This window comes from Episyrphus balteatus, chromosome 1 (assembly GCF_945859705.1).
Source record: "Episyrphus balteatus chromosome 1, idEpiBalt1.1, whole genome shotgun sequence".
NCBI lineage: Eukaryota > Metazoa > Arthropoda > Insecta > Diptera > Syrphidae > Episyrphus > Episyrphus balteatus.
The window spans coordinates 6166718-6191207 of NC_079134.1; the positions used below are offsets into that span (position 1 = coordinate 6166718).

The window sequence follows — 24490 nt, forward strand, 5'->3', positions numbered from 1 at the left end:
CGAAATCGAAAAAAAAAAAAAACTAACCAAAAAATCAAGAGGCAACGCTTGAAAATTGGAACAAAAGGTATGCTTTGTACATAATTACATATCATTATTTTGCCATTTAAGTACCAGGCATTTATAATTTTATGCCCATAGAAAGTATTTGCTCTGAATTTTGAATCTATATACTTATATGTTTGAATTCAATGAGTTTCTGGCTTCATTTTGTTCAATTTTAAAATACTTAATTTTTTCTTATCTATTAAAATTGTTTTTCTTACATATAGACTCATTAAAGAAACGTGAAAAAACGAAAACAAGATTGGTCAGGAGTCAAAGAAATAGGTATGATTTCAATCAATGATTAGATTTTTAAGTACTAGCCCTATATATGTATATCTATGCCGCCGGGTACAAAGGGATTAAGTCACAAAGTTGTAATCTTCGGGTTTTGCACAATAAACTCTTTATTCTCTATCATTGGGCATCAAAAATATCAAGATAGAGCAAATCATTCCTATAAAAATAAATAGATCAGTACTCAAAACCCATTTGTACCCAGCTGAAAGATATAAGAATTGGTCCATCGAAAAGTTTTAATTGTTTTTTTTTTTTTACTTTTGGGAGCTGATAACTCAGCAGCTTCACAAAGTCCAAATTCATTTTACATGAACTCAATTCGAAGACCAATTTGACCCAGTTACTTACTTACGTGGTTCATTTTGTTCAATTTTAAAATACTTATTTTTTTCTTAACTCTAATAAAATTTTGTCTCTATACTTTCATATAGACTCATTAAAGCCGATCAACAATTTAAAAATCACCATTCCTTCACGCAAAATAAGACCCAAAACAAAGCTGATAGAAGAAACGTGAAAAAACTTCAACAAGATTGGTCAGGAGTCAAAGGGTATGATTTTCAATCAATGATTAGGTATTTAAGTACTAGCGATATAGAAGAATATGTCCACAGAAAGTTTTTATTGCTTTTTTAAGTTTTGTTAGCTGATTGCTTTGCAGCTTAACAAAATCCAACCCCATTAAACATAATTTTTTGAATTTCATATCTAAATTTGTAACAAAACTTAGTTAAATTTGCAATCTACAATTTTATCTTTAACTTTAATCGCAATCGATTTTGTTGTATAATTAAAAATTACAAAGTTTGATTTGAAACAATTTTAAAGTAAGAAACTTTCTCACTTCTACTCGGCAGCTACTGAGTCAAGTTTGAAAACTTTATCATTTTGAATTAAACATTTCAGTTCTTCAAATCATTCTTATTCTTGATCTAAGGATTATTCTACTTTTTTTCTATGAGCTATAATAATTTTTCAATTGGCCCCGAACTATTAAATAGTGATGGGAACTATCCAATAAAAAGAAAAACTATGAATTTAAAATATAAATTTAAAATATTCATTCATTCGATAAATAATTCATTCATTCATTTATTTAGTTATTATATTTTCATTCGAATAATTTTTTTAATTGATATTTTTTTATTCGATAGTTTTTTTCATTTGAATAGTTTTCTTAAACGATAGTTTTTTCATTCGAATAGTTTTTCAAACGGTAGTTTTTTCATTTGAATAGTTTTTCAAACGATAGTTTTTTCATTTGAATAGTTTTTTCAAACGATAGTTTTTTCATTCGAATAGTTTTTTCAAATGATAGTTTTTTCATTTGAATAGTTTTTCAAACGATAGTTTTTTCATTTGAATAGTTTTTTCAAACGATAGTTTTTTCATTCGAATAGTTTTTCAAACGGTAGTTTTTTTATTTGAATAGTTTTTCAAACGATAGTTTTTTCATTTGAATAGTTTTTTCAAACGATAGTTTTTTCATTTGAATAGTTTTCTTAAACGATAGTTTTTTTCATTTGAATAGTTTTCTTAAACGATAGTTTTTTCATTCGAATAGTGTTTTCAAACGATAGTTTTTTCATTCGAATAGTTTTTTCGTTCGAATAGTTTTTTCATTCGAATAGTTTTTTCAAACGATAGTTTTTTCATTCGAATAGTTTTTTCAAACGGTAGTTTTTTCATTTGAATAGTTTTTCAAACGATAGTTTTTTCATTTGAATAGTTTTTTCAAACGATAGTTTTTTTCATTTGAATAGTTTCCTTAAACGATAGTTTTTTCATTTGAATAGTTTTCTTAAACGATAGTTTTTTCATTTGAATAGTTTTCTTAAACGATAGTTTTTTCATTCGAATAGTGTTTTCAAACGATAGTTTTTTCATTCGAATAGTTTTTTCATTCGAATAGTTTTTTCATTCGAATAGTTTTTTCAAACGATAGTTTTTTCATTCGAATAGTTTTTTCAAACGGTAGTTTTTTCATTTGAATAGTTTTTCAAACGATAGTTTTTTCATTTGAATAGTTTTTTCAAACGATAGTTTTTTCATTTGAATAGTTTTCTTAAACGATAGTTTTTTCATTCGAATAGTGTTTTCAAACGATAGTTTTTTCATTTGAATAGTTTTTTCATTCGAATAGTGTTTTCAAACGATAGTTTTTTCATTTGAATAGTTTTTTCATTCGAATAGTGTTTTCAAACGATAGTTTTTTCATTTGAATAGTTTTCTTAAACGATAGTTTTTTCATTCGAATAGTGTTTTCAAACGATAGTTTTTTCATTCGAATAGTTTTTTCATTCGAATAGTGTTTTCAAACGATAGTTTTTTCATTTGAATAGTTTTTTCAAACGATAGTTTTTTCATTTGAATAGTTTTCTTAAACGATAGTTTTTTCATTTGAATAGTTTTCTTAAACGATAGTTTTTTCATTCGAATAGTTTTTCAAACGGTAGTTTTTTCATTTGAATAGTTTTTCAAACGATAGTTTTTTCATTTGAATAGTTTTTTCAAACGATAGTTTTTTCATTCGAATAGTTTTTTCAAATGATAGTTTTTTCATTTGAATAGTTTTTCAAACGATAGTTTTTTCATTTGAATAGTTTTTTCAAACGATAGTTTTTTCATTCGAATAGTTTTTCAAACGGTAGTTTTTTTATTTGAATAGTTTTTCAAACGATAGTTTTTTCATTTGAATAGTTTTTTCAAACGATAGTTTTTTCATTTGAATAGTTTTCTTAAACGATAGTTTTTTTCATTTGAATAGTTTTCTTAAACGATAGTTTTTTCATTCGAATAGTGTTTTCAAACGATAGTTTTTTCATTCGAATAGTTTTTTCGTTCGAATAGTTTTTTCATTCGAATAGTTTTTTCAAACGATAGTTTTTTCATTCGAATAGTTTTTTCAAACGGTTATTTTTTTCATTTGAATAGTTTTTCAAACGATAGTTTTTTCATTTGAATAGTTTTTTCAAACGATAGTTTTTTTCATTTGAATAGTTTCCTTAAACGATAGTTTTTTCATTTGAATAGTTTTCTTAAACGATAGTTTTTTCATTTGAATAGTTTTCTTAAACGATAGTTTTTTCATTCGAATAGTGTTTTCAAACGATAGTTTTTTCATTCGAATAGTTTTTTCATTCGAATAGTTTTTTCATTCGAATAGTTTTTTCAAACGATAGTTTTTTCATTCGAATAGTTTTTTCAAACGGTAGTTTTTTCATTTGAATAGTTTTTCAAACGATAGTTTTTTCATTTGAATAGTTTTTTCAAACGATAGTTTTTTCATTTGAATAGTTTTCTTAAACGATAGTTTTTTCATTCGAATAGTGTTTTCAAACGATAGTTTTTTCATTTGAATAGTTTTTTCATTCGAATAGTGTTTTCAAACGATAGTTTTTTCATTTGAATAGTTTTTTCATTCGAATAGTGTTTTCAAACGATAGTTTTTTCATTTGAATAGTTTTCTTAAACGATAGTTTTTTCATTCGAATAGTGTTTTCAAACGATAGTTTTTTCATTCGAATAGTTTTTTCATTCGAATAGTGTTTTCAAACGATAGTTTTTTCATTTGAATAGTTTTTTCAAACGATAGTTTTTTCATTTGAATAGTTTTCTTAAACGATAGTTTTTTCATTTGAATAGTTTTCTTAAACGATAGTTTTTTCATTCGAATAGTTTTTTCAAACGATAGTTTTTTCATTTGAATAGTTTTTTCAAACGATAGTTTTTTCATTTGAATAGTTTTCTTCAACGATAGTTTTTTCATTCGAATGATTTTTTTTATGTGATAGTTTATTTGATAGTTTTTATCCGAATGAATAAATGAATGAATGGATGAATGAACTATCCGATAGTTCAAATCATTCAGTTACTAACTATCGATAGTTCAAATCATTCGATAGTTTCCATCACTACTATTAAATGACTTAGATAATTCTTTTTGAAATTATAATACTTAATAGATTTAGTTCCGAAATAAAAAAAAAAACAATTCTTATTCTTATTACAGTCAACAAGTTGAAAATGCATTGCGTTATCTGCTCAGAAGAATTTAATTGCTTAAAAAAATTATTCATGCATTTGAAAATTCTACATGGTTGTGATAAAAAAAGCAATTTGAAATGCTTTGACAAATCATGTCAACAAATATTTAATGGATTATCTTCATACAAAAGACATTTAGGGGTCGTACATGGCAGAGGTCGTAAAAATGTTTCCTACAGAAACCGAGATGCAAAGGGTGTGCGACGAGCTGAAACAAAACCGGGACTGGGAAAAAGTTACTAAACAATGGAAACAAACTATGCCATTCAGGAGGGATATGATTTCCCAAAGCTCTGACATTGACCTCCAGACAGTCCTTCAGGAGTGGCCGCTTTACAAATATTCACGAGCGCCAGAACTGGTAAGAACATTCGTTTTTAATAGGTTTTTATAAGATCAAAAAGCGTAGAGCGCATTTTGTTAAAGCGCTCGACGCTTTCTGATGTAACCATTTTTGATATAAGCCAATTAAATTAGGATAAAAGAGTATTTTCAGTTATATAAACTGTGTATATATTTTATATCACTAAAAAATTTCTTCAACTTTAATTAATTACATTGATGTACACAATATCTATAATCTTCTACATAATAGTATGTTTTATTCTGTCTATTAACAGATTGCCATGGATTACAATTTTATAAAACCGAATAATGGGCTCGACTTCACCAAATGGGAACAATTTTCGAAAATAGCCCTAGAATTGTTCACAGCGAGGATCAAGTGCAGCGCTCTTAAATCATTCCTCAATGAATTCAGGGAGAATATTGACGACCTTGACATAGGTAGAACCTTGTTTTTATTTAAACTCTTTTTTTTTAAATTCTGTTTTATTTTAATTTTTTAATTATTTTTTACTTATGACGTATTAATTTATTTTCAGATAACGTCAATATTGGCTATGCAACTCTGTTACATGGAGTGTTGCCTCCATCATCGCAGCAGTTTAATGGTAAATTGAAGAAATTTACAATTGAAGATTCAAAATCATCTTTCACTCTGGAAGTGGAATGTGCAGGCCAGGTCGAACCTATGCTAAAAATAAAAAGGGAGGAATGTTTAAAATCGAAAACAAAACTTCAGCCCCTAATAATTGTTGTTGGTGAGAGATTTCATTATAATAATTTTTATGTGTCCTTGGACAATATTATGTTTAAATTAGATACTTATTTGGACTGCATTATTTTTTATTTAAAGCTCGTTTATGTATTAAATATTCAATACCCTCCACAGTGTTTTTCGGTATGGGTTTTTATACAAATGTTTTTCTTTAATATTCAAGACGGTAAAAAAATACCTTCTGTTTCAACTTTACTAAATGATATAAATGCATTAATTAATTAAATTATATCAATGTATTATTTTGTACAGTCCATGTTCTACATATACAGTACTGGACAAAATAAAATACGCACTATCCGAACTTTCTTATTTATGCTTTTCTCGCTCCCCAAGTCATCAATAAAATATTCTAAAGTAGTGATTAAGAAAGTCTAATACTATCCTTATACGGTTCTGTCGAAATAATGAAAAAAATGCTTGAAACGAGAGAGAAAATAACTTAAGTTCTTAATTTAAGTTCTCACTAAAGATTATTTTATTGATAACTTGGGGAGCGAGAATAGCATAAATGTGAAAGTTCGGATAGTGCGTATTTTATTTTGTCCAGTACTGTATTTAATGTATTGCTGAAGTGAGTTTGTAAAAAGAAAGCATGTTCTTCCATTAAAAAATCTAAGAGTAATTTATATTTAATCTAAGAGTAATTTATGTTTAAACAAACAAAACGAAAATAAATTATATTTATAATTATAAAATTACATGATTTTTTTCTTTTTTTCAAAAAGGATTTTTTTCAGCTATGGATTCACCTAAGGAAATAGGTAAAAATTACCTAGGAATAAGGTAATTCACCTAAGGAACTAGGTAAAGATTACCTAGGAATAAGGTAAAATCTGCCTAGGAATAAGGTAATTCACCTTAGGAAATAGGTAAAAATTACCTAGGAATAAGGTAATTCACCTAAGGAAATAGGTAAAGATTACCTAGGAATAAGGTAAAATCTGCCTAGGAATAAGGTAATTCACCTTAGGAAATAGGTAAAAATTACCTAGGAATAAGGTAAAATCTGCCTAGGAATAAGGTAATTCACCTTAGGAAATAGGTAAAATCTGCCTGAGAATAAGGTAATTCACCTAAGGAAATAGGTAAAAATTACCTAGGAATAAGGTAAAATCTGCCTAGGAATAAGGTAATTCACCTTAGGAAATAGGTAAAATTAGCCTAGGAATAAGCTAATTCACCTTAGGAAATAGGTAAAATCTGCCTAGGAATAAGCTAAATCACCCTAGAAACTAGGTAAAATCTGCCTAGGCCTAAGCTAAATCACCTTAGAAACTAGGTAAAATCAGCCTAGGACTAAGGTAATTCACCTTAGGAAATAGGTAAAATTGAATTCCGAAAATGTAATTCACCTTAGGAAATAGGTAAAATCTGCCTAGGAATAAGCTAAATCACCTTAGAAACTAGGTAAAATCTGCCTAGGAATAAGCTAAATCACCCTAGAAACTAGGTAAAATCTGCCTAGGCCTAAGCTAAATCACCTTAGAAACTAGGTAAAATCAGCCTAGGACTAAGGTAATTCACCTTAGGAAATAGGTAAAATTGAATTCGGAAAATGTAATTCACCTTAGGAAATAGGTAAAATCTGCCTAGGCCTAAGCTAAATCACCTTAGAAACTAGGTAAAATCTGCCTAGGCCTAAGCTAAATCACCTTAGAAAATACGTAAAATCAACCTAGGACTAAGCTAATTCACCTTAGGAAATAGGTAAAACTTCGGAGGGGAAATTTTAAATCACCTTAGGAAATAGGTAAGATAGGTAAATTTTATGTTAGGATTTAGGTAAATTTGAAAATTTTCGATTTGCCTTAGGAAAATAGGCAGAATTAGCCTAGGACTAAGCAACCCCAAAATTGCCTTAGTCCTAAGCAGAGTTAGCCCCCGAAATAGGCTAATTTTACACCGACTTTTCTCTGGGTGTAGAGCATTTATAAATTTGATTTATTTTTATATTGAAAAGAGATAATATAACCTTTCATTTCATATATCACACATAACAATTCATGCTCTACAAGCTAGACAATCTTGAACAATGTCCTTCCGTAAAAAAAAATGGTCACCTTAAAAAAAGCGGATTAAAGGTAATGATTCAAACTACAAAATATAAAAAATTCACCATGGCACTCTTCGGCACTTTTGTTTAATCGTTCAAGAAGTAAGAAACAAACATCTGAAAACTATCAAAAAAATGCCTTACAACATTCAGTTAATAGAAATAGAATCCGACTTTTTTTTTACAAAAAAAAAACAAATTGAATTTAAAAATACATATCACTAGCATTTTCTGACATTTTTTTGTTCAACTCAATTACTCTTTTTTATCATAAACTATCACTTTGTAAACACTTGTTAACTCTCGGACGTTAAAATAGAGAGTGAGCAAATCATGAATGATTACATTGAGATCCTTCCAATGAATAAAATAACGGAATCAAAAAATTATTTTCGTTGTTTTTTGTTGTTTAAGAATATTTACTTTCGGCCTAACGGTATTTTTTATGTTGACAACAACTTTTTTTTTTTCGACTTTTGACCAGCTACGATGTACTGAATCGACCAGTGTGCAACGGTGTAAATTTCATGCTTTTATCACAAAGCGCACAATTGATATCTTTTTTTAATGCTAAGCCGCCTCACTAATTCTGGAAAACTATAATTTTTAACTTAAAATGAAATCAAAATTATAGTTTTTTATTTGTTTTATTGGAACGAAAAAATCAAATTAACAAAAGTAACCACAGTTGCTTTAAACTTTCATCGCATTTATTAAATTTTTTAAATATTTTAAAGCATTTCCAAAACTATCACAATTTAAAAACGAATCCTTTTCACCATTGCATCTGTTATAATTACCTCAAAAATTACAAAATAAGAGGTTAATCATCCTTCACTATCAAAATTACATCCCAGCTCACAAATATTCCCATATATTATCTTTACTAAAAAAAAAGTTACATACCTTCGCTTCGGAAATGGACAGAATAATAATTAGTCCACACTCCAATTGAAATCCTTAAAAGTACACCACAGCACTGCAAACCAAATCGTATACTCCAATTCAATTAGCAGAGCGATTCCCTGTAGATACGATACCTCCTGTGATTTATATATTTCTCGTCCACGCCAAAACAAAAAAATCAGGGAAAAAAAGGTACCAAAAAAACCTCAACCGCTACCGGCACATTTGAATCAAACAAAATAATCTTTATTTATTTCCCCCGAAAACCATTAGCTTCTAGCGCTACACGATAATATTTAAATCCAAAAAAAAAAAAAGTTCTCTTGTTTATATTTCTACACTCGACGGCTGCACTTTCAACAAAAAGAGAGAAGAACTGCAATAAAAGTATAACACCGCCAAATAGTAACACACCAGAAAAGACACAGCAGAAAACCGAATATGAGCAGCTACCCAAATCAAACCGCACTGCAGCTATTTTAAAGCATTCACAGTTCAACCGCAGCAGTTGCAGCAGCTTCAATAGCAGCAGGAATACATGCCACTAAAACAACAGCCAGCCACTAGCACAGACACCATGTGAACTAGAGAGTAGTAGCATGGCAACACAAAAGCAAACAAGAAAAAAAAAATTAAAAGACACAATTCGAATCCGAAAACGAAAAGAATCTATGCCAAGAGAATATACAGAGACACAAAAAAAAAACAGATACTCTCAAGTGTAAAATATGAGGACTGCAGAAGACGAACGAACAGCCCGACTGAGTGACTGACAAACTTCGAAACTGAACGACACTACGACACGAAGGGTCTTCGCTCTTCGACTTGACCGAAGACAATCACTTTTTATTGCACCAAAAGTGCTCGGATAGATTTTCTCGTTCGTCACCCAAAGGTCGTTCTATGTTTAACCAATCAGCACTGTGCTGCACGCAACTTCTACAACGAGAATGATATTGCAGCAAATTTTTCAATATTCACAGAACAAACATATCAACGAACGGTTCGGTGAAACGTGACGGTGACGGTAATTCACACAAAAAAAAAACCGAGAACGCCACCCTCGGATATCGGATGCATGCTGGGGACTGCGACTGCGACGCAGAGAGCCTTTCAGCACGTGAATCCTCACGAATGTATTTTAACCCTTCCTTCCTCACAGCAGCAGCAGCAAGTTGGCCTCCTTTTTGTTGTTGATGTTGACCCATACACAACACAGAAAAGAGATATAAAAGCTCAAAATCGGTGCAGCTGTTTAGCCCCCGATTATTGCCGGCAGACCGCAAATCAGAGTATACGTATGTCAGTTCTTTATTACGCCACCACAAATCCAAAAATGGGTTGCCGTTTTACCCCATAGATAAACAGATATAAATGATGGTAAATGGAAAGCTGATGATAGCTCAAATCCAAATGGAGAGATGCGGCACGCCTGATGATGATAAGTTCGTTTATAAAACACCGGCACGCGGTCGTGTCTCGTGTGTCTTCGGAGCACTTAAAAGGGAGAGGATATGAAACTCACTGTCGTAACTTTTTTTTAGCCAAACTCTCGACTCGAATCGTTTGCTCTCTCTAGACCGGCTAGTGAGCCGCACGAAGAAGGACTGAAGTGGAAAGTGTGTGTTTATTGTCGGCAGACAGCCAGCCAGAGTGCTAAAAGGTACAGAGCTTTGGTATAATGCAGCGAGTATAGTATTGAAATGAAATTTATAACGAGGGTGGAAATGGAAAGCTTTTTTCATTCACAAGATTTTTTGGGGTACAGTGAGGGCTGTAAATTGATGGAAAGGTCAATTTTTTTTTGTGTTGGGTTGTTAAATAATATTTTATCTGTATAAAATTCGTTTTTGATTATCATTTCGTAACATAAAAAAGTGTCGAAATAAATGATAAAATTAATTGAATGATTTGACGAAATTTGATAAGAATTTCTACTCTTAAAGCTATAGCACATTAAAGAGATAAAAAGAACTTTGTAGTGTGTAAAGTTTTTGTTATCTGTTCACTTTTAAGTTGATGTTTGTTATCAAATTAGTATGAGGTGAATATTCATGCTCATAATCAAAATTTAAAAATGATAAAAAATGTTTTTATCAAACAATTTGATATAATTTTAATTAACAACAAAAAGCACGTATACACCACAGTGTACCACGGATTTTATTTGTTTATTTTTCTTCATCATAAGATACTTTTCTTAATTTTAAGGCAAAGTTTTATTGAGCAATGAATCTAAAGAAATAACTCGTCAAAACTGGACGACTTATGAGAAGAAAGAAATATGAAAAACTAAAAAAAATATGCACATGAAAAAAAGTGCAAGTTGCTTAAAATTTTAAGACTTTTTATATAGAAATTTGGAAAAAATAAAATTCGTTTTAAAAAAAAAATAAAATAAAATCTGAAATCAAATTGCCCTCCAAAACAAGTATGCAGTTTTGATTGATATATTAAGATGCATTTTTAGAAAAAAAATTTTCAAAAAATTTTTATAAATTATTTTTTGGAAAAAAAGTTTTAAAATAAAATTGGTACGCCACTTTGTAGAAATTACTAATCAACATCTAAAATCAAAATTTAAAAAAAATTCAATGTCCCGTTTTCGAAAATTTGATTTTTCAAAAAAAAAAAAATTTCAAAATTTTTTAAAAATCCAAAAATTATTTTTTTTTTGAAATTTTGTTTTTGGCTTATATTGAAATTATATAAATGCTTCTTCACAAAAAGTTTCGTTGAAATCGAATAAGCACTTTCGGAGATAATCGGATTTGAAAAAAAAAAACGGTTCTATGGCAGGTACCGTTAATAATGATTTTCAAAAACAAAATTTTTATTAGAAGATAGACCTTGTCCTTAAACTTACATTTGAATTTTTTAAACAAAATCGTTGGAGCCGTTTTTGACCAATTTTAATTTTACTAAAATCGGTATACGGCAAGTACCGTTATTTTTGGTCCAAAAAAAATTAATTCCAAAACCCCTCTGGAGAGTCGCCAAATAATGGTACATACAAAGTTTGACATCAATCGGTTCATCCGTTTAGGCTGTAGCTTCGTTTACAGACAGACAGACGGACTTCCGGGACCCCCTTTTTTGGCAGTCTATATCATCGTAATGTCATGGAAAAATGCTATCTCAACTTTTCTACATTCTTTATATTATTTTATTAAATTTGTTCACTAGTTAGACTTTTGTTTGGCTTTTAGAAATTGTTTTTTTTTTTTTTTTTTTTGATCAAACTACAAAATTAGTTATGTGACATTTTTTCTTTTGAAAAGTCCTAGAATCATTTTTGATTTTAGGCCCTATTTCAATAGTGTTGAGATAAGGCGTTTTTAGGGAATTTATTAAAATCTCATAAGAACGTGCATTTTATTTTAAAAAAAGGTTAAAGATGATTTTCAAACTACTGTCATACATTTACTTAAAAATTTGTCTTCAAAAATCAAAAATGATATAGGTACAAATTTCACGCATTGTACAAATGGTTTGAAATCTGTAGATCTTAAGATTTAAAAATACTTTAAAATCATTTAAAACGTATGTATGTGAGTTCATTATACATAAATGTAATTTTTTGTTTGAACTTTCTACGAAAGTAAAACCAAAGTCATTTGATGTTAATTGCAAAATTGCATCTTTGAATTTGAAAGTCTGTAAACCTACAAGAGAAAAGACATTCCTATAAATTAAGATTTTTTTTTAGCTTATCTCTCAACACGATACTATTATATATTTGATTAAATTATGAGCATTTCGTTTTATTAAATCAACATTATATTTAGCTTTAATGAAAGTTAAAAAATATAATAAATATAATCGATTTAAATCTCTTTATAAATAGTAAATTTACTACTCACCATCACTATATCAGTTAAAAGCACAAAAACATAATTAAATCAAAAAATGATTTGTTTGTTTTTAATTCATACCTAAGAAGCGTGTTTTACAAATAGATTCAATTAGTTTATTTTTTTTTTTTAGATAAGAAATATTGATGACAGTGATTTTCTTATCTTAAAATTGGAGAATACCAATTGTTTGATTAAAATTAAAAAAAAAACAAAAAAAAAACAATATCGTATACTTCTTTTCTTGATCAAAGGTATTTCATGAATTGTTATCAATACAATGAAATACAGGAATCTTAAAAATTTTGCCTTTGTTGAAAAAGGCGCACTTTTAATCGATTTGTAAAATTTTATATTTTCAAACAAACATCTTGAGAAGATAAGTGCTGTTTAGAAAGTTGTTTTTAATTATTATTGTTGATATATTTATTGCAAATTAAAAAAAAAAATGATTTTCAAAAAATGTAATACAAAATATTTCTCAAAAATACAAAAGCATTTTTAACTCTTAAGAACTGTTATTTACTTTTTAATCACTAACCCTCGCAATGTTAAAGAAATTTTTTTTTTCTTTTTTTTTTTTATTAAAAATATAAAATCAATCATTGAAAGATTAACACAAAATAAATAAATGATAAAAAGGTACACTGTGGCGTATGAGTGATATTTTTTGTGATATTTTAAGCATGTTTATTTCTCTACTGCTTTATATGCATAGGTATGCATGTTTTTCTACCGTAAAGAAAGGTTACTGAAAGATTTCAAAGATAAATCAGTAATGGTCACTATGGTGTATACGTATTTTTTTCAATAACAATACATTCAATTTTGTTTAGTTATTTTTATTGATTTCTTTTACATTTTTGGTCTTGTGTCAAGGCTATCCAATTGTTAACAAATTTCTCTATTCTATTAAATAATAAATACATAGGTAATCAAAAAGAATAAAAAGTTTCGCTTCATAACTAATTTTTTTGTGTACAGAAACAAAAAATGACAATTTTCTTAGTCAACTTCTATTGCGAATTACTAAAATAACGTAAATACAATTCAATTTAATAAAAATATAGACAAAATGTTTCCTCCATTCTTCTATAAACAAATTTCACACTCAATAAATTTTAATTTTAAAAATTAAATTGCATGTAAAAATAAACAGCTAAAGACTGCACAATGTATAAACAGGAACAAATCATCATAATAATATTTATTTTCCATTTTGAGTTGTGTAATTATGTTTGTTTGTTGTTTTTGGTTCTTATAGAGATTGTTATTGGTAATAATAATGTAATAATGAACTCAATACAAAAAGAAACTACTACATTTAACCACAAAAAATGCAAACTTTGAACAAATTAAATTTAAACTATCCTAGTTGCTTGTGGTTTTCTTTTAATTTGGTGACATAAACTTCCCTCTTTCAAAATAATCCCATGATTAATGTTCTCATCATCACACCCCAACATAAAAACCTGGCATAGAAACAAACTACCTAAGTCACCCTCCACATCGACCTCCAATTCTTACCAAAATGCAATATCACTTTAAAGGGGCTCGGCATAATCCGACGAAGACATCGGCATGTGCAACCAAATGGCCAATCTCTGCAAAACAAATGTTCTGCTCGAAAGGTACACTTGCACCAAATCCATTCGCCAACCAAATGGCATGTCTATAAAATTAAATATTCTTTTCTTTTATTCAAATTCAAGAGACAAAATATCTCGAAGACACTTTTTGATATAAAAAAAAATGAAAAAAAAAAAAGTCACAATAATTACACCTGACAAATTTATTTTAATAACTTTGGCTCAAGAAGTGTCGCTTTGTTGCTCTCAGGTGCTATTCCGCGTCATACAAAAAAAAAGACATAGATTTCGAAACTTTGCCAAATGAGAAATTAAATTCAACATCGCATAATGCCCCATCGCCATCCGCGATCTGTTCCTTTAAACAAGGAATTTATTTTATTGGATTTAATTTTAATGTGACATTAAGACTACAAATTAATTGACTGTGAAGGAGGGCAGTTAAGTGTGCAAAACCCACTCACTCGCCGATGATTTCATTTTAAACGTCGATTAAAAAGTTATGAAGTACTTTGAAATAGTTTCTCTTATCTTTCACCTGCAAAACTACTTACTGCACTTATCCATTGTTTCTGACGCATTAAGTTGATAACTTTTTAGGACATAAGTCACTGTTACACTTGAGGTAGCTGGTTATTCATAATGGGGTCGAGTTCTATTCCAACCCAAGTTAAACTTGAGAAATAGAGAAAAGTGACTGCTAGTTTGGATGGGGTTTAATTTATTATCCTGAGGTCATGCAGAGAGTACCTTCAACTTTTAGCAGCCAGCAAAGTGTCAAGCTGTAAATCAAAGTCAACTTAATACACCAGCGAGTGCAAGAGTGCTTGTGACATAAAATGTCTCGTGAGGAATTTGTTTTGGTTCTTTTTTTTTCTCCCATTTTTCATTTTATAATAGATATCCTCTGTCGTATGACCAGTTACAATATCCGTTCATTTAAATGTGAGATGTGAAGACTGTGAAGAGTTTGTTATTTATTTTAAAGTGGGCGGATGGCGAAGCGCATCAAATAATGAGATAAATAAGTCATAAAAGTGAGTGTGACGCTGATGTTGCTCCCCTTATGAAAAGGTTAATGCATCTTGAATGCTTTTTTTTTGTATTTTTTTGAATGTGTCTACCTTATTAAGACTGACCTTGGGATATAATTGGTGTTTGTGTATGAGACAGGAAGCACTCAAAAAAAGTTGAATGCATTGTGACAAATAAAAGAATAAAAGAAAATGGGTACACTAGTACTTTTGGTATTGTTAGTTGTTTTCTTTATATTAAAATGCTTTTTGAAATAAATGCACTTTCCAATTTTTGTCCAACAGAAATTTAAACTTTTTTGTATTTACCGTAATTAAAAAATATGATTTAAATGTGAAATAAAAATATAATATGAGGGTAGTTACATTCATTTATATACTTCAAATGATTGTTGATTTTAAAGAGTTGTAAGAAACAACGTTTATTGGTAAACTAGATAGTACAATTTTTTTTTAGTAGTAAAATTTATATGATTTTAAAATTTTTTTTATGATATGTAAATTTTATTAACATATTGATCTAATACAAATATCGAATTGCTTTAAAAATAAAACGAATTAACTCCAAAAAGTACAAAATCAATTTTTATTTCAAATCAATTTCACAAAAATTGATGAACGCTTGCACACGGATAGGGTTATTTCTTCCTAAAAAAATTGTTTTTATCAAAACAAAATTTGAAAACTTTCAAATAAAATGAAGAACTATAAACGAACTAACAAAAGTGATTTTCATTGCATCATCCATGTATCTCAAATGCTAACTGCGAAATTACGGGCTGAATTTGCTTAACATTTGGCACACAAAATGATTTTGCAACCCAAAATACAAAAATTTTCCGGACTATTCTCAATAATTTCTGGATGATGCTGTTTCCAAAGAGAACACTAGCTAAATCCGATTAATTTGAAAAGTCCGTAAAAGGTCAACAATAGTCAAATAGTTTTATTATTTATTTAGTGATAATGTTAAAATGCCATTTTAACACGAGCGACGCAGTTTGTATTTCCATTTTAAAGGTGAGACCATCAGAATCCCGTCAAATGGTAATATTATACAGTGTTTCGATAAGACAACGCACTAAGAAAAAAAAAAAAAGTATTGGTACAAACAAATGCAAAAACACCAGTATTCAGTTCGCATGGACAAGAATTATAAGAAATACCTAGATGTCAGATATCTTAGGATTGAAATAAGATATCGACATTAATGAAACTCAGTTACAAAGTCTAGTATTTAATCTAAAAATTAAATTATTAAAAAAAGTTTTTAAGTGTAGTATTAGAATTGCAATTTCTGTTCAAATGGGCCAGGGTAGGTATGTCAAAGTAACGTTTCCTTTAATCCCCCATAGACGACGTCATTAATACAGAAAAGTTCTCAGTTTGGGTGCTTCATAGCTTTTAAAAGTTCTAATATGTTCAAAATATAATATCAAATACTTAAAAATTGTTAAATTAAGCTGTTGTAGGCGGGATTTTATAAAATTTAGAAAATCTGAATTTTTGCGAAAATGTGCATTTTTCGGAATTTCGTTTTTTCTATTGACTACTCAAAAAAGAGGATAGGATTTGGTCCGAGAGACTACTTACTTCTAAGCATTAGGTATGAGCAGTATGTAGTGAGTTGAAAAGAATAAGTCAATACAGATGGGTTCCAAAAACTCACAAAATATCGATTATCGTAAAAAATGAGCAAACCACAACGCATAAACCATGAGTTACACGCAGTGATTTGAAAAAAAAAAGCTCAAAAACGCTCCAGTCTTAACTGGTTTTATTTTTTTCTGACAAATTTTCAAATGGCAAATTGATGTGTCGTATCCGCTGCGACGGCGACGCACAGTGGGGCAGAATAGGTCGATTTGTGATATTAATTATTTCTACTAATAATAAGACATTTTTAGTCACTTTATTTGGTTTTGTAACTAAAGTTAATAGACTTCTTGAATTTTATGAACTTTTTTCCATTAATTTTTTTATTTTTCTCCAGGAAATTAAATAAGGGACAAAATATTAACACATTTGAAAAAACCTATAATTTTGAATTATGCTTTTTTTTTGTTTAAAAAGTGAATTTTTTTTTAAGAAATAGTTCTTCAGTTTAACCTTAGAAAAAAATGGGTGGGAGGGGCAATTTTCTGAAAATTTGACCTTAAATAAAAAAAAAAAAAAAATACATAAAATCAAGAAAAAGACATAGAATATTGTGCAATAGCTTTTTTGATATTTTCCATTCTTTCAAATGCTTTTTGATTAAAGTAGTTTTCGCGAATAATTTTTGTGAAACATATAATTTCAAAGTCAAAACTTTAAAAAAAATTGTCAAATTTGATGTTCAAGTTATTTTTTTTTTTCAAATTTGATTTGTAAGGTGGGACTTTTTTTAAAAAACCTTAAAAAACCTTATAGCCGCATCAATTTTAATTGGAAAAATATTAATAATAAATTAAATTAAAAAATATTTTAATAAAAAAAAAGGAAAAAACAAAAGCACTAACTTTGTATAACAAATCACCCTGTTTCACGAAACTTCTTATAATAAAATAAAAAAACTTTTAAAAAGAAAAAAAAAACATTGTTTATAAGTAATCAGTGCATCGTTGTCAAAAAAGAATGATTTTGTAATTTATTTTAATAAAAACAAAAAGGCACTTTCTTTAAAAAAAACCGTTTTTTGAAGTTTAAAATTTCATTAAAAATATTTTAGGCAAATATTTAGCAAATGTGTTTATATGGGCTTATAGATAAATTGCTTATCATGCTTTCTCCATTTTTAGACTTGCTAAATATTTGCCTAAACAGAAGATTTTGAGAAAAAACAGAGGAATAGTAATTTACTTACTTTTATCTATGCGAGAAATTTGTATTTTATTTTTTTCTCAAATAATATTGAGTTTAAACAAAAAAACACCTTTTTTTATAACTTATTAAAAACTGAATTTTTGCTCTAAAACTCTCAACTTCAACCGCATGAATAAACATAAATCAAAGACTTTGAACAAAACAAATATGCTCATTTTATCAATTTTACTGTTAAGTTTAGAACTCGTCATCCTTTTTTTCGCATAGCTTTAGTTTAAAAAAATAACCTTTATATCACCACACTATATGGGGCTGCCCCACTGTGCGACGGAGCGGAAATATGTGCGATTTCATACGAATCGGAGAGATTTTATCTGTCGGAAGGAAACCTCGAAGCATGATTCATATAAAATCAAAGAATTTTCCGTTCCGACGCGTAGCTCGCTAGGAGCAATTAGTAAACATTCGTGTTACTCATCTTCATCACGTTTACAGGATGGAAATATCTACAGAACCTACAGCTTACAACTTAAAACGAGTAAATTCAATTTATAAGTTCAAGTGACCTCAACTCCAAAAATTTATAAAGCGTTTCGCCCAGGTACGACAGTGGGCTCATCACACTGTGGTTTCGCCCATATGACAAAAATAAAAAAAATAAAGTTCGTTTTTTCTGTCCCAAGTGACTTATTCTAATAAATAATAGTTCAATATTTACTGCTGCATACATTTTTTCTTACAAGTCACGTGATATCTATTTTGTTTTAGCTTTCAAAGTGAACTGATTATTCAATTTTCGTTGAAAACAGGTGTTAATAAATTTGATAAAATTCAAGTATTTTTATTTTTTATAAAAGTGAAGTTATCAATATTTTTTTGAAATGGAATTACAAAAGGAAGGTGTGTAGATTATTTTATTAATTTTTTTGTCATATTTGAACGCTTAATTTTATATTTATGTGGGTAGAGTCATGTACCATTTACGCGTTTTTTCTATTTTTGTCAATCTTCAAGTAAACTTTTAAAATAGTTCTTAACCTAACTTAAGCAAAAAAAATTGTTTGTTATAAAGAATGATATGTGAGCTTTAAGAAAAACATAATCTTAGCACCCACAATCGACCACAAGTTGAGCAATTGAGGTTTAAGTGTTGTATGTTTTGAGCCTTTTTGAGCCGTTTTGATTTTTTGTTTTTATATTAATTTTCCTTAGGTACGATCTATTTTTGCCTGTAGTGTGTAAAAAACGTCTATGACATTTGGGCAGTAAAAAGTGGCGAGATAGTTGAGAAAAAATTACAAAATTTCAATTCCGTCATAGAAAATATAAATTCTCCAGAAAAAAAGGTTAAATTTTGACTTTTTGAAATTTCGTATTTTTAATAATTGATTGTATTTTTTTAACATGAGAATTACTTTTTCGAGTTTGATTTTGAAATAAAAATTGAATATACTATTAAAAAAAATTAATAAAACAAAAAAAAACAGAAAAAAATTTTGTGAGTGGGCGTGTCAGTGGGCGGAAATTTGGTGTGGTGAATTCTTTTGAGACTTTATATCATGCTTGAAAGTTTCATCCCTATTGAACAAGTAGTTCAGAAGTTATTGAATTATGACGCCATCTCCATACAACCCAAACCACTGTGCATCAGTTAGATCTGTCGTACCCTTACTAAGACGCCTTATTTTGGTCGATGTTTACCGACACTATATAAAACTCACAGCATGAATATACTGTGAATTTTAATATTCTAAGGGAATTTGTTTAAATTCAGACACTTAGAAAATGTATGCCCGTGGTCAGGCTGAGTGAACGCTACACTCACTACTCGAAGTGTCTTGCACTTCATGGCAAATCTCAAAAATTTTCTTACCTATAAACTTAACAAAAATCTTAAAGGAATGCAGATAGGATATTATGTTAAAAATTTGAAAGCGAAGAACTTTTTGAGATTTGCCATGAAACGCCAAACGAACATAAGATTTTTTGCATAGAGAATATGCACCAAACATGTTGAATGCAACTTAGGATTTTTCAGAGAGGAAAAGAGATATTAAAAAGATTTAAACGGATTTTAAAAGAAGAAATTTACTCCTTTAAGAAACCGCTACAAATGTAATTATAAAAAATTATCGCGCAAAAGGACATAACCTCAAAAACTGTTAAAAAAAAGGGTATTTTTGATTTTCTAACGGTAATATCTCAAAAACTTGATGTGATGGAATTTTCGGATTCGAGTTCAGCATACGAAAAACCATTTGAAAAGTATACCTTGACTTCTATAAAAAAAAAACTTTTTGATTAGTGAAATCGAATAGGGCAGAAAAAATGAACGGACTTAGATTCGAATATATGAAGATCTAAAAATGACACCAATTTGATTGAAACGCAGTTAAAAAGAGTCATATTTCTTCTAAAAATAGAGCCATTATTTGAGTTTCTACCATTATTATTAACAGAGTTATTAACAAAAACGGGAATGAAAGTACGTAAAAGTACTTTTTTTCATAACTAATTAAGCTCGCAAAAAACGAATAGCTGGATAGAAAATTTTAAAAAAGCTTTTTTCTTATTATTTAGACCCCAAGGAACATTTCTGCATCAAAAAATTTGGAGTGCAAGATACTTCGAGTAGTGTCGCGTTCAAACGACCCGTGTGATATAATAACGAAGAAAAAAATAACAAAAATAATAAAAAATTATTTTTATTTTAATAATTTTTATTATTTTTGTTATTTTTTTTTTCGTTAAAAAAGAGTAAATATTACATTGTTGATGAACCACCATGGTGAATTAAATTATTTGTAAAATAGCAGAAATAATTTTAATGAATCTAGCCACTTCCTCCAATAACTAATTTTGCTTTTAAGAGGTACTGCAAATATGTTGTTCAAGAGTATAGCAAAGAGTCGGTTCCCCTTCTTCTTTAGACTCACTGAAGTGTAGTATTAATCATACCTATTAGTTTTTACTTAAGAGCTCATATAGATCCATGTAACTTTTCTATTTTACGAAAAACTTAACAATTTTTGACTACCGTAGAACCGGGTGATTTTGGCCTGGCGGGTGAATTTGACTTTGACATGGACACTATTTTAAAAAATTGTTAATATATTAAGGACTTGTCTAATTTTTTTCAAGTTTCTTTGTAAATTCGTATAATTTGATGAATTAAAAAGTGATCATACTAGATTTATTTAATTAAAATTAGATATTCATTTATACTAAAATTTAGTTTTCTTAAAAATGCTAAAAAAAAAAAAAAATTACCTGAAAATGTTGGATGGTTTGAACATGTTGCAGAAATATTTGCTATGTGTATTGTTTTGCAAGTTGAATTACTTTCATTCTACCCTTGTAACTATTTCATAAAAATTAATTTTAATTTTTTTATAAAAAAATGCCATATGGTAGGGTGACTTTGGCCGGCATATCGGGTGACTTTGGCCGGGTGGCCAAAGTCACCCTCTTAATTTTTGCACTAGACTTTGTTTTTATATATTGGTATATATTGACAAAACTGATATTTTGCAATATAATTAAAATGTTAACAGATCATACATATCAACATTTGGCAGCTCAACCACTAGACGTAGCCTTCTTTCGACCTCTTAAAATATTATGGAGAAAAACCTTAACAGCGTATAAGATGGCAAACTGGAAAAACAAAACAGTGCCGAAAGATGTGTTTCCTAGGCTTCTAAAAAAAAAGTCTGGGACAGCTTACATGAGAACGACAAGGCAAGGGAAAATTTGATATCTGGCTTCCGGGCAATTGGAATTTATCCATGCGTTAGGCAACAAGTTTTAAGTAACCTCGACAAAACTGAATCAAGAACAGATAATACTTTCAGCAACATGATGAACCTTAGCGATTCAGTATTGGACTCTATGAAGAGTCTTCGGACCCCGGATACCTCAACCAGGAAGCCAAGAAAGAAAAAAGTTAACACTGAACCAGGTGCTAGTGTCACTATGGCGGACTTCACATTATCGTCGAGCGTTTTAACACATTCTCGCAATGTAGATGCACCCGATGATGCCACTGAAGAAATGTCCACGGATCAGTCCGGCCCCTCAAAAATAAGTCACATCCCGAAGCCAAGACAGTGAAGAAAAAAATAACATTTTACGTCGGCTGCATCTTAAATGTTGATAACGATTAGGTTACAGTGTCATTCCTGCGAAGAGGTGCTGGGTACAGCTTCATATACCCAGAGAAAAAAGACGTTGCACAAGTCACCAAAAGTGATCTGGAGAAGAAACTTCCTGTTCCAACGGTTGACCGCAGAGAGAGACTATTTTTTCCATATCCTTTGAAGGATATTAAAATTTATGCTAATTTTAAGGTTTTGTTTTTTTTTTTTTTTTTAATCAAATAAAAACCGACAGTTCTGTGTACGAAAATAAAAACAATACCCACATGTTTTAAAAAATCTGCTCTTTCATTTGGGCTGGGTTAGACTGACATGCTTCTTGTAGTTGAACTGGAAATATAGCAAAATAAAGTCACCCGGAATGGAGGGTGACTTTGGCCACCCATATTTTGGCATTTATCTATAGAACTGTCGGACAGATTTCTTCAAGATAAATCATACCTATAGAATGAGCGAAGTAGGTAAATTGGTTGAAATCTTCATTAAAAAAAAAATTATTGCAGAAGTTATTCACATTTGAGTTTGAAAACGTGCCAAAGTTACCCGGTTTTACGGTAGTGTAAGTCTTGGCATTATATCAAATTGGTCATACCTGCAAAATTAAGGATATTCAGCCAAGATATTTGATTATCTCTATGGTGTTTGTTAAAGTTATAATTTTTATGAGCAATGGCCACCAACCTAATCATATTAGACGAATCAAAGCCTGTTCAATTCTTATTTTTGGATGAATAAAAAGACTTGTCAAAATACTATAACTATTTGTTTTAATTAAAAATTCAAGTAAATTTTCAATTAATATAAAAAATAAATAAAAAATATAAAAATTCTGTTGTTTTCCTTGAACGTATCAAATCGTTTGATGGATTTCTCCTTAAAATGTCCAAGTTGTATTGATAATTTCTAGTTCTCTTACTGACACAATATATAATTTTTTAATTAACTACTTACATGATTGATGGTTATTGCTATTTAGTAATTAAAAACACTTTAAATACCACTCGTTTTTTGTTAAAATTAAACAAAATTTATAAATAATCACAAAAACTTTTTGTATTTTGTAAACAAATGCGGAAACTGAATTCGAAATGTCAAATTGACACAATTCAGCTGTCATTTTTTTATCGGCAAGGTAGTTTGATATTTTTCGAACATAAAATCGAAAACGTACTAGAATAAAATGGTTTGTGTCTAAAATAGTCTTAGACAGGAAATGTATTTGCAGCCGTTGGAAATTTATTCAAAAGTTTTCAGTTATTTGTGTACTAAAAATATAAGATAAGTTATAAATAAATCGATTCATTGAGCCATTTTCATAGTTTTATTTTCAATATTAAACAGAATTCTTATAAATTGAAAATTTTAATAGAAAAATAAAAACGGAACAATGAATAAGATGAATTCATTCTATGTGCACTTTTCTGTTTGTTGAAATATTTCTATTAGAATTCTTCTAAAAATTGCTTTTCAATTGAATCGGAATATAATATTTTCCATCACACTTTTTAGTATAGTGTTATAAATTCTCTCCAAATAAAAACTATAATAATAATTGGGTACATATATGTAAAAAAAATTATATCTTAAGGGCAAGTTACACCTGAGAGACCCCAGTAGCTGATTAGTCGCTTCTATCTGTGTAGGCACCTAAAGAAAATATGTTTAAATTCAATATCTGATAGGTTGTTCATTTTCCAAAAAGTAACTTTTAACTAAGAACAACGAAAATTTTTACATGAACGGTTTATATTAGCCCTGTTCCATTGCAGGTGCGGTAGTCTACTAAGAGTAGATGTTTTGGTTAATCTAGTACTATCTTCTACACTCATGCTCTTCTTCCAGAGTAGATACGATTTGTATTGAATTCGTTGAAAGTGCGTTCCATTGAAAATAGCTAGTAAACTACTAGTAGGTACTTTGCCAACTCCCAAAGGAACAGGGCTATTATGGGTGAAGGGTGATTATGCATAAAAAACAGTAAATGCTTTTACTTTAAAAATTGTAAAGCATGACATTTTTCTATCCACATTTTATGCAGAAGCTTATTGGCCCAAATCTAACGCTCTCTTAAAGTACTTGTCTCCTTTAGTAAATAATACTGAAAAATGTTGTAGTTATATCCTTATAAAGCCAAATTAATAAAGCAAAATAATAAACAAGTTTTTACAAAACGAAAAAACAATTTATTGTTATTTTTTTGTATGAAACGAGTACATCAACTACTGATTCCACCAAGCATGATCAAAGCCAAGACATGCTTGTGTTGGAACATTTAGGAAATTATATTCAATAACAGCACCGTATCCATTATAATTATACAAATTACCTTCTTCATTATAAAACCGTATGGAGAAAGCAAAAGCAGTTGGCCTTCGCGAATTCGGCAATAGAGCATATTCCGGTAACAGAGACCAACGTATGAAACCATTGCATGCTCGGAGAAATGAGCGAATCATCTCCTCTACTTGGTGCCAACCAGGTGGTTCTACTACACCTTCAAATACTCTAGCCCCCCGGTTCATCATGGGACTTTGGGGAGCAAAATTTGTTGGTGCACCAGAACCACCTAATGAAGAT

General features: G+C 29.3%; 3 protein-coding genes across 4 annotated transcripts in view; 1 reads left to right on the top strand and 2 right to left on the bottom strand.

Annotated features, from left to right (window-relative positions):
• LOC129907408 (calmodulin-lysine N-methyltransferase) overlaps positions 1–10298 on the bottom strand; it is a 100428-nt gene extending 90130 nt beyond the window's left edge. The window contains exons 1-2 of one of the 2 annotated variants that reach the window (XM_055983597.1): positions 8609–10298; positions 8475–8547 (exon numbers count right to left, since the gene is read on the bottom strand). The gene's annotated coding sequence lies outside the window, so the exon portion shown is untranslated. Of the gene's footprint in view, positions 1–8474 lie in introns of both variants that reach the window. The other variant, XM_055983596.1, reaches the window with a different exon arrangement.
• The window catches only part of LOC129907409 (WW domain-binding protein 4), a 121915-nt gene extending 98919 nt beyond the window's left edge, over positions 1–22996 (bottom strand). The window contains exon 1 of the mRNA XM_055983598.1: positions 22865–22996. Within this exon, the coding sequence (XP_055839573.1) occupies positions 22865–22866 (2 nt within the window). The 5' untranslated portion in view covers positions 22867–22996. The remainder of the gene's footprint in view (positions 1–22864) is intronic.
• Positions 457–5905, top strand: LOC129907410 (uncharacterized). Its single transcript, XM_055983599.1, has 4 exons — positions 457–896; positions 4358–4753; positions 5013–5178; positions 5277–5905. Exons 2-4 carry the CDS (start codon positions 4541–4543, stop codon positions 5735–5737), a joined length of 840 nt encoding a protein of 279 aa, XP_055839574.1. The 5' UTR covers positions 457–896; positions 4358–4540; the 3' UTR covers positions 5738–5905.
• Positions 22997–24490: the final 1494 nt, after the last annotated feature.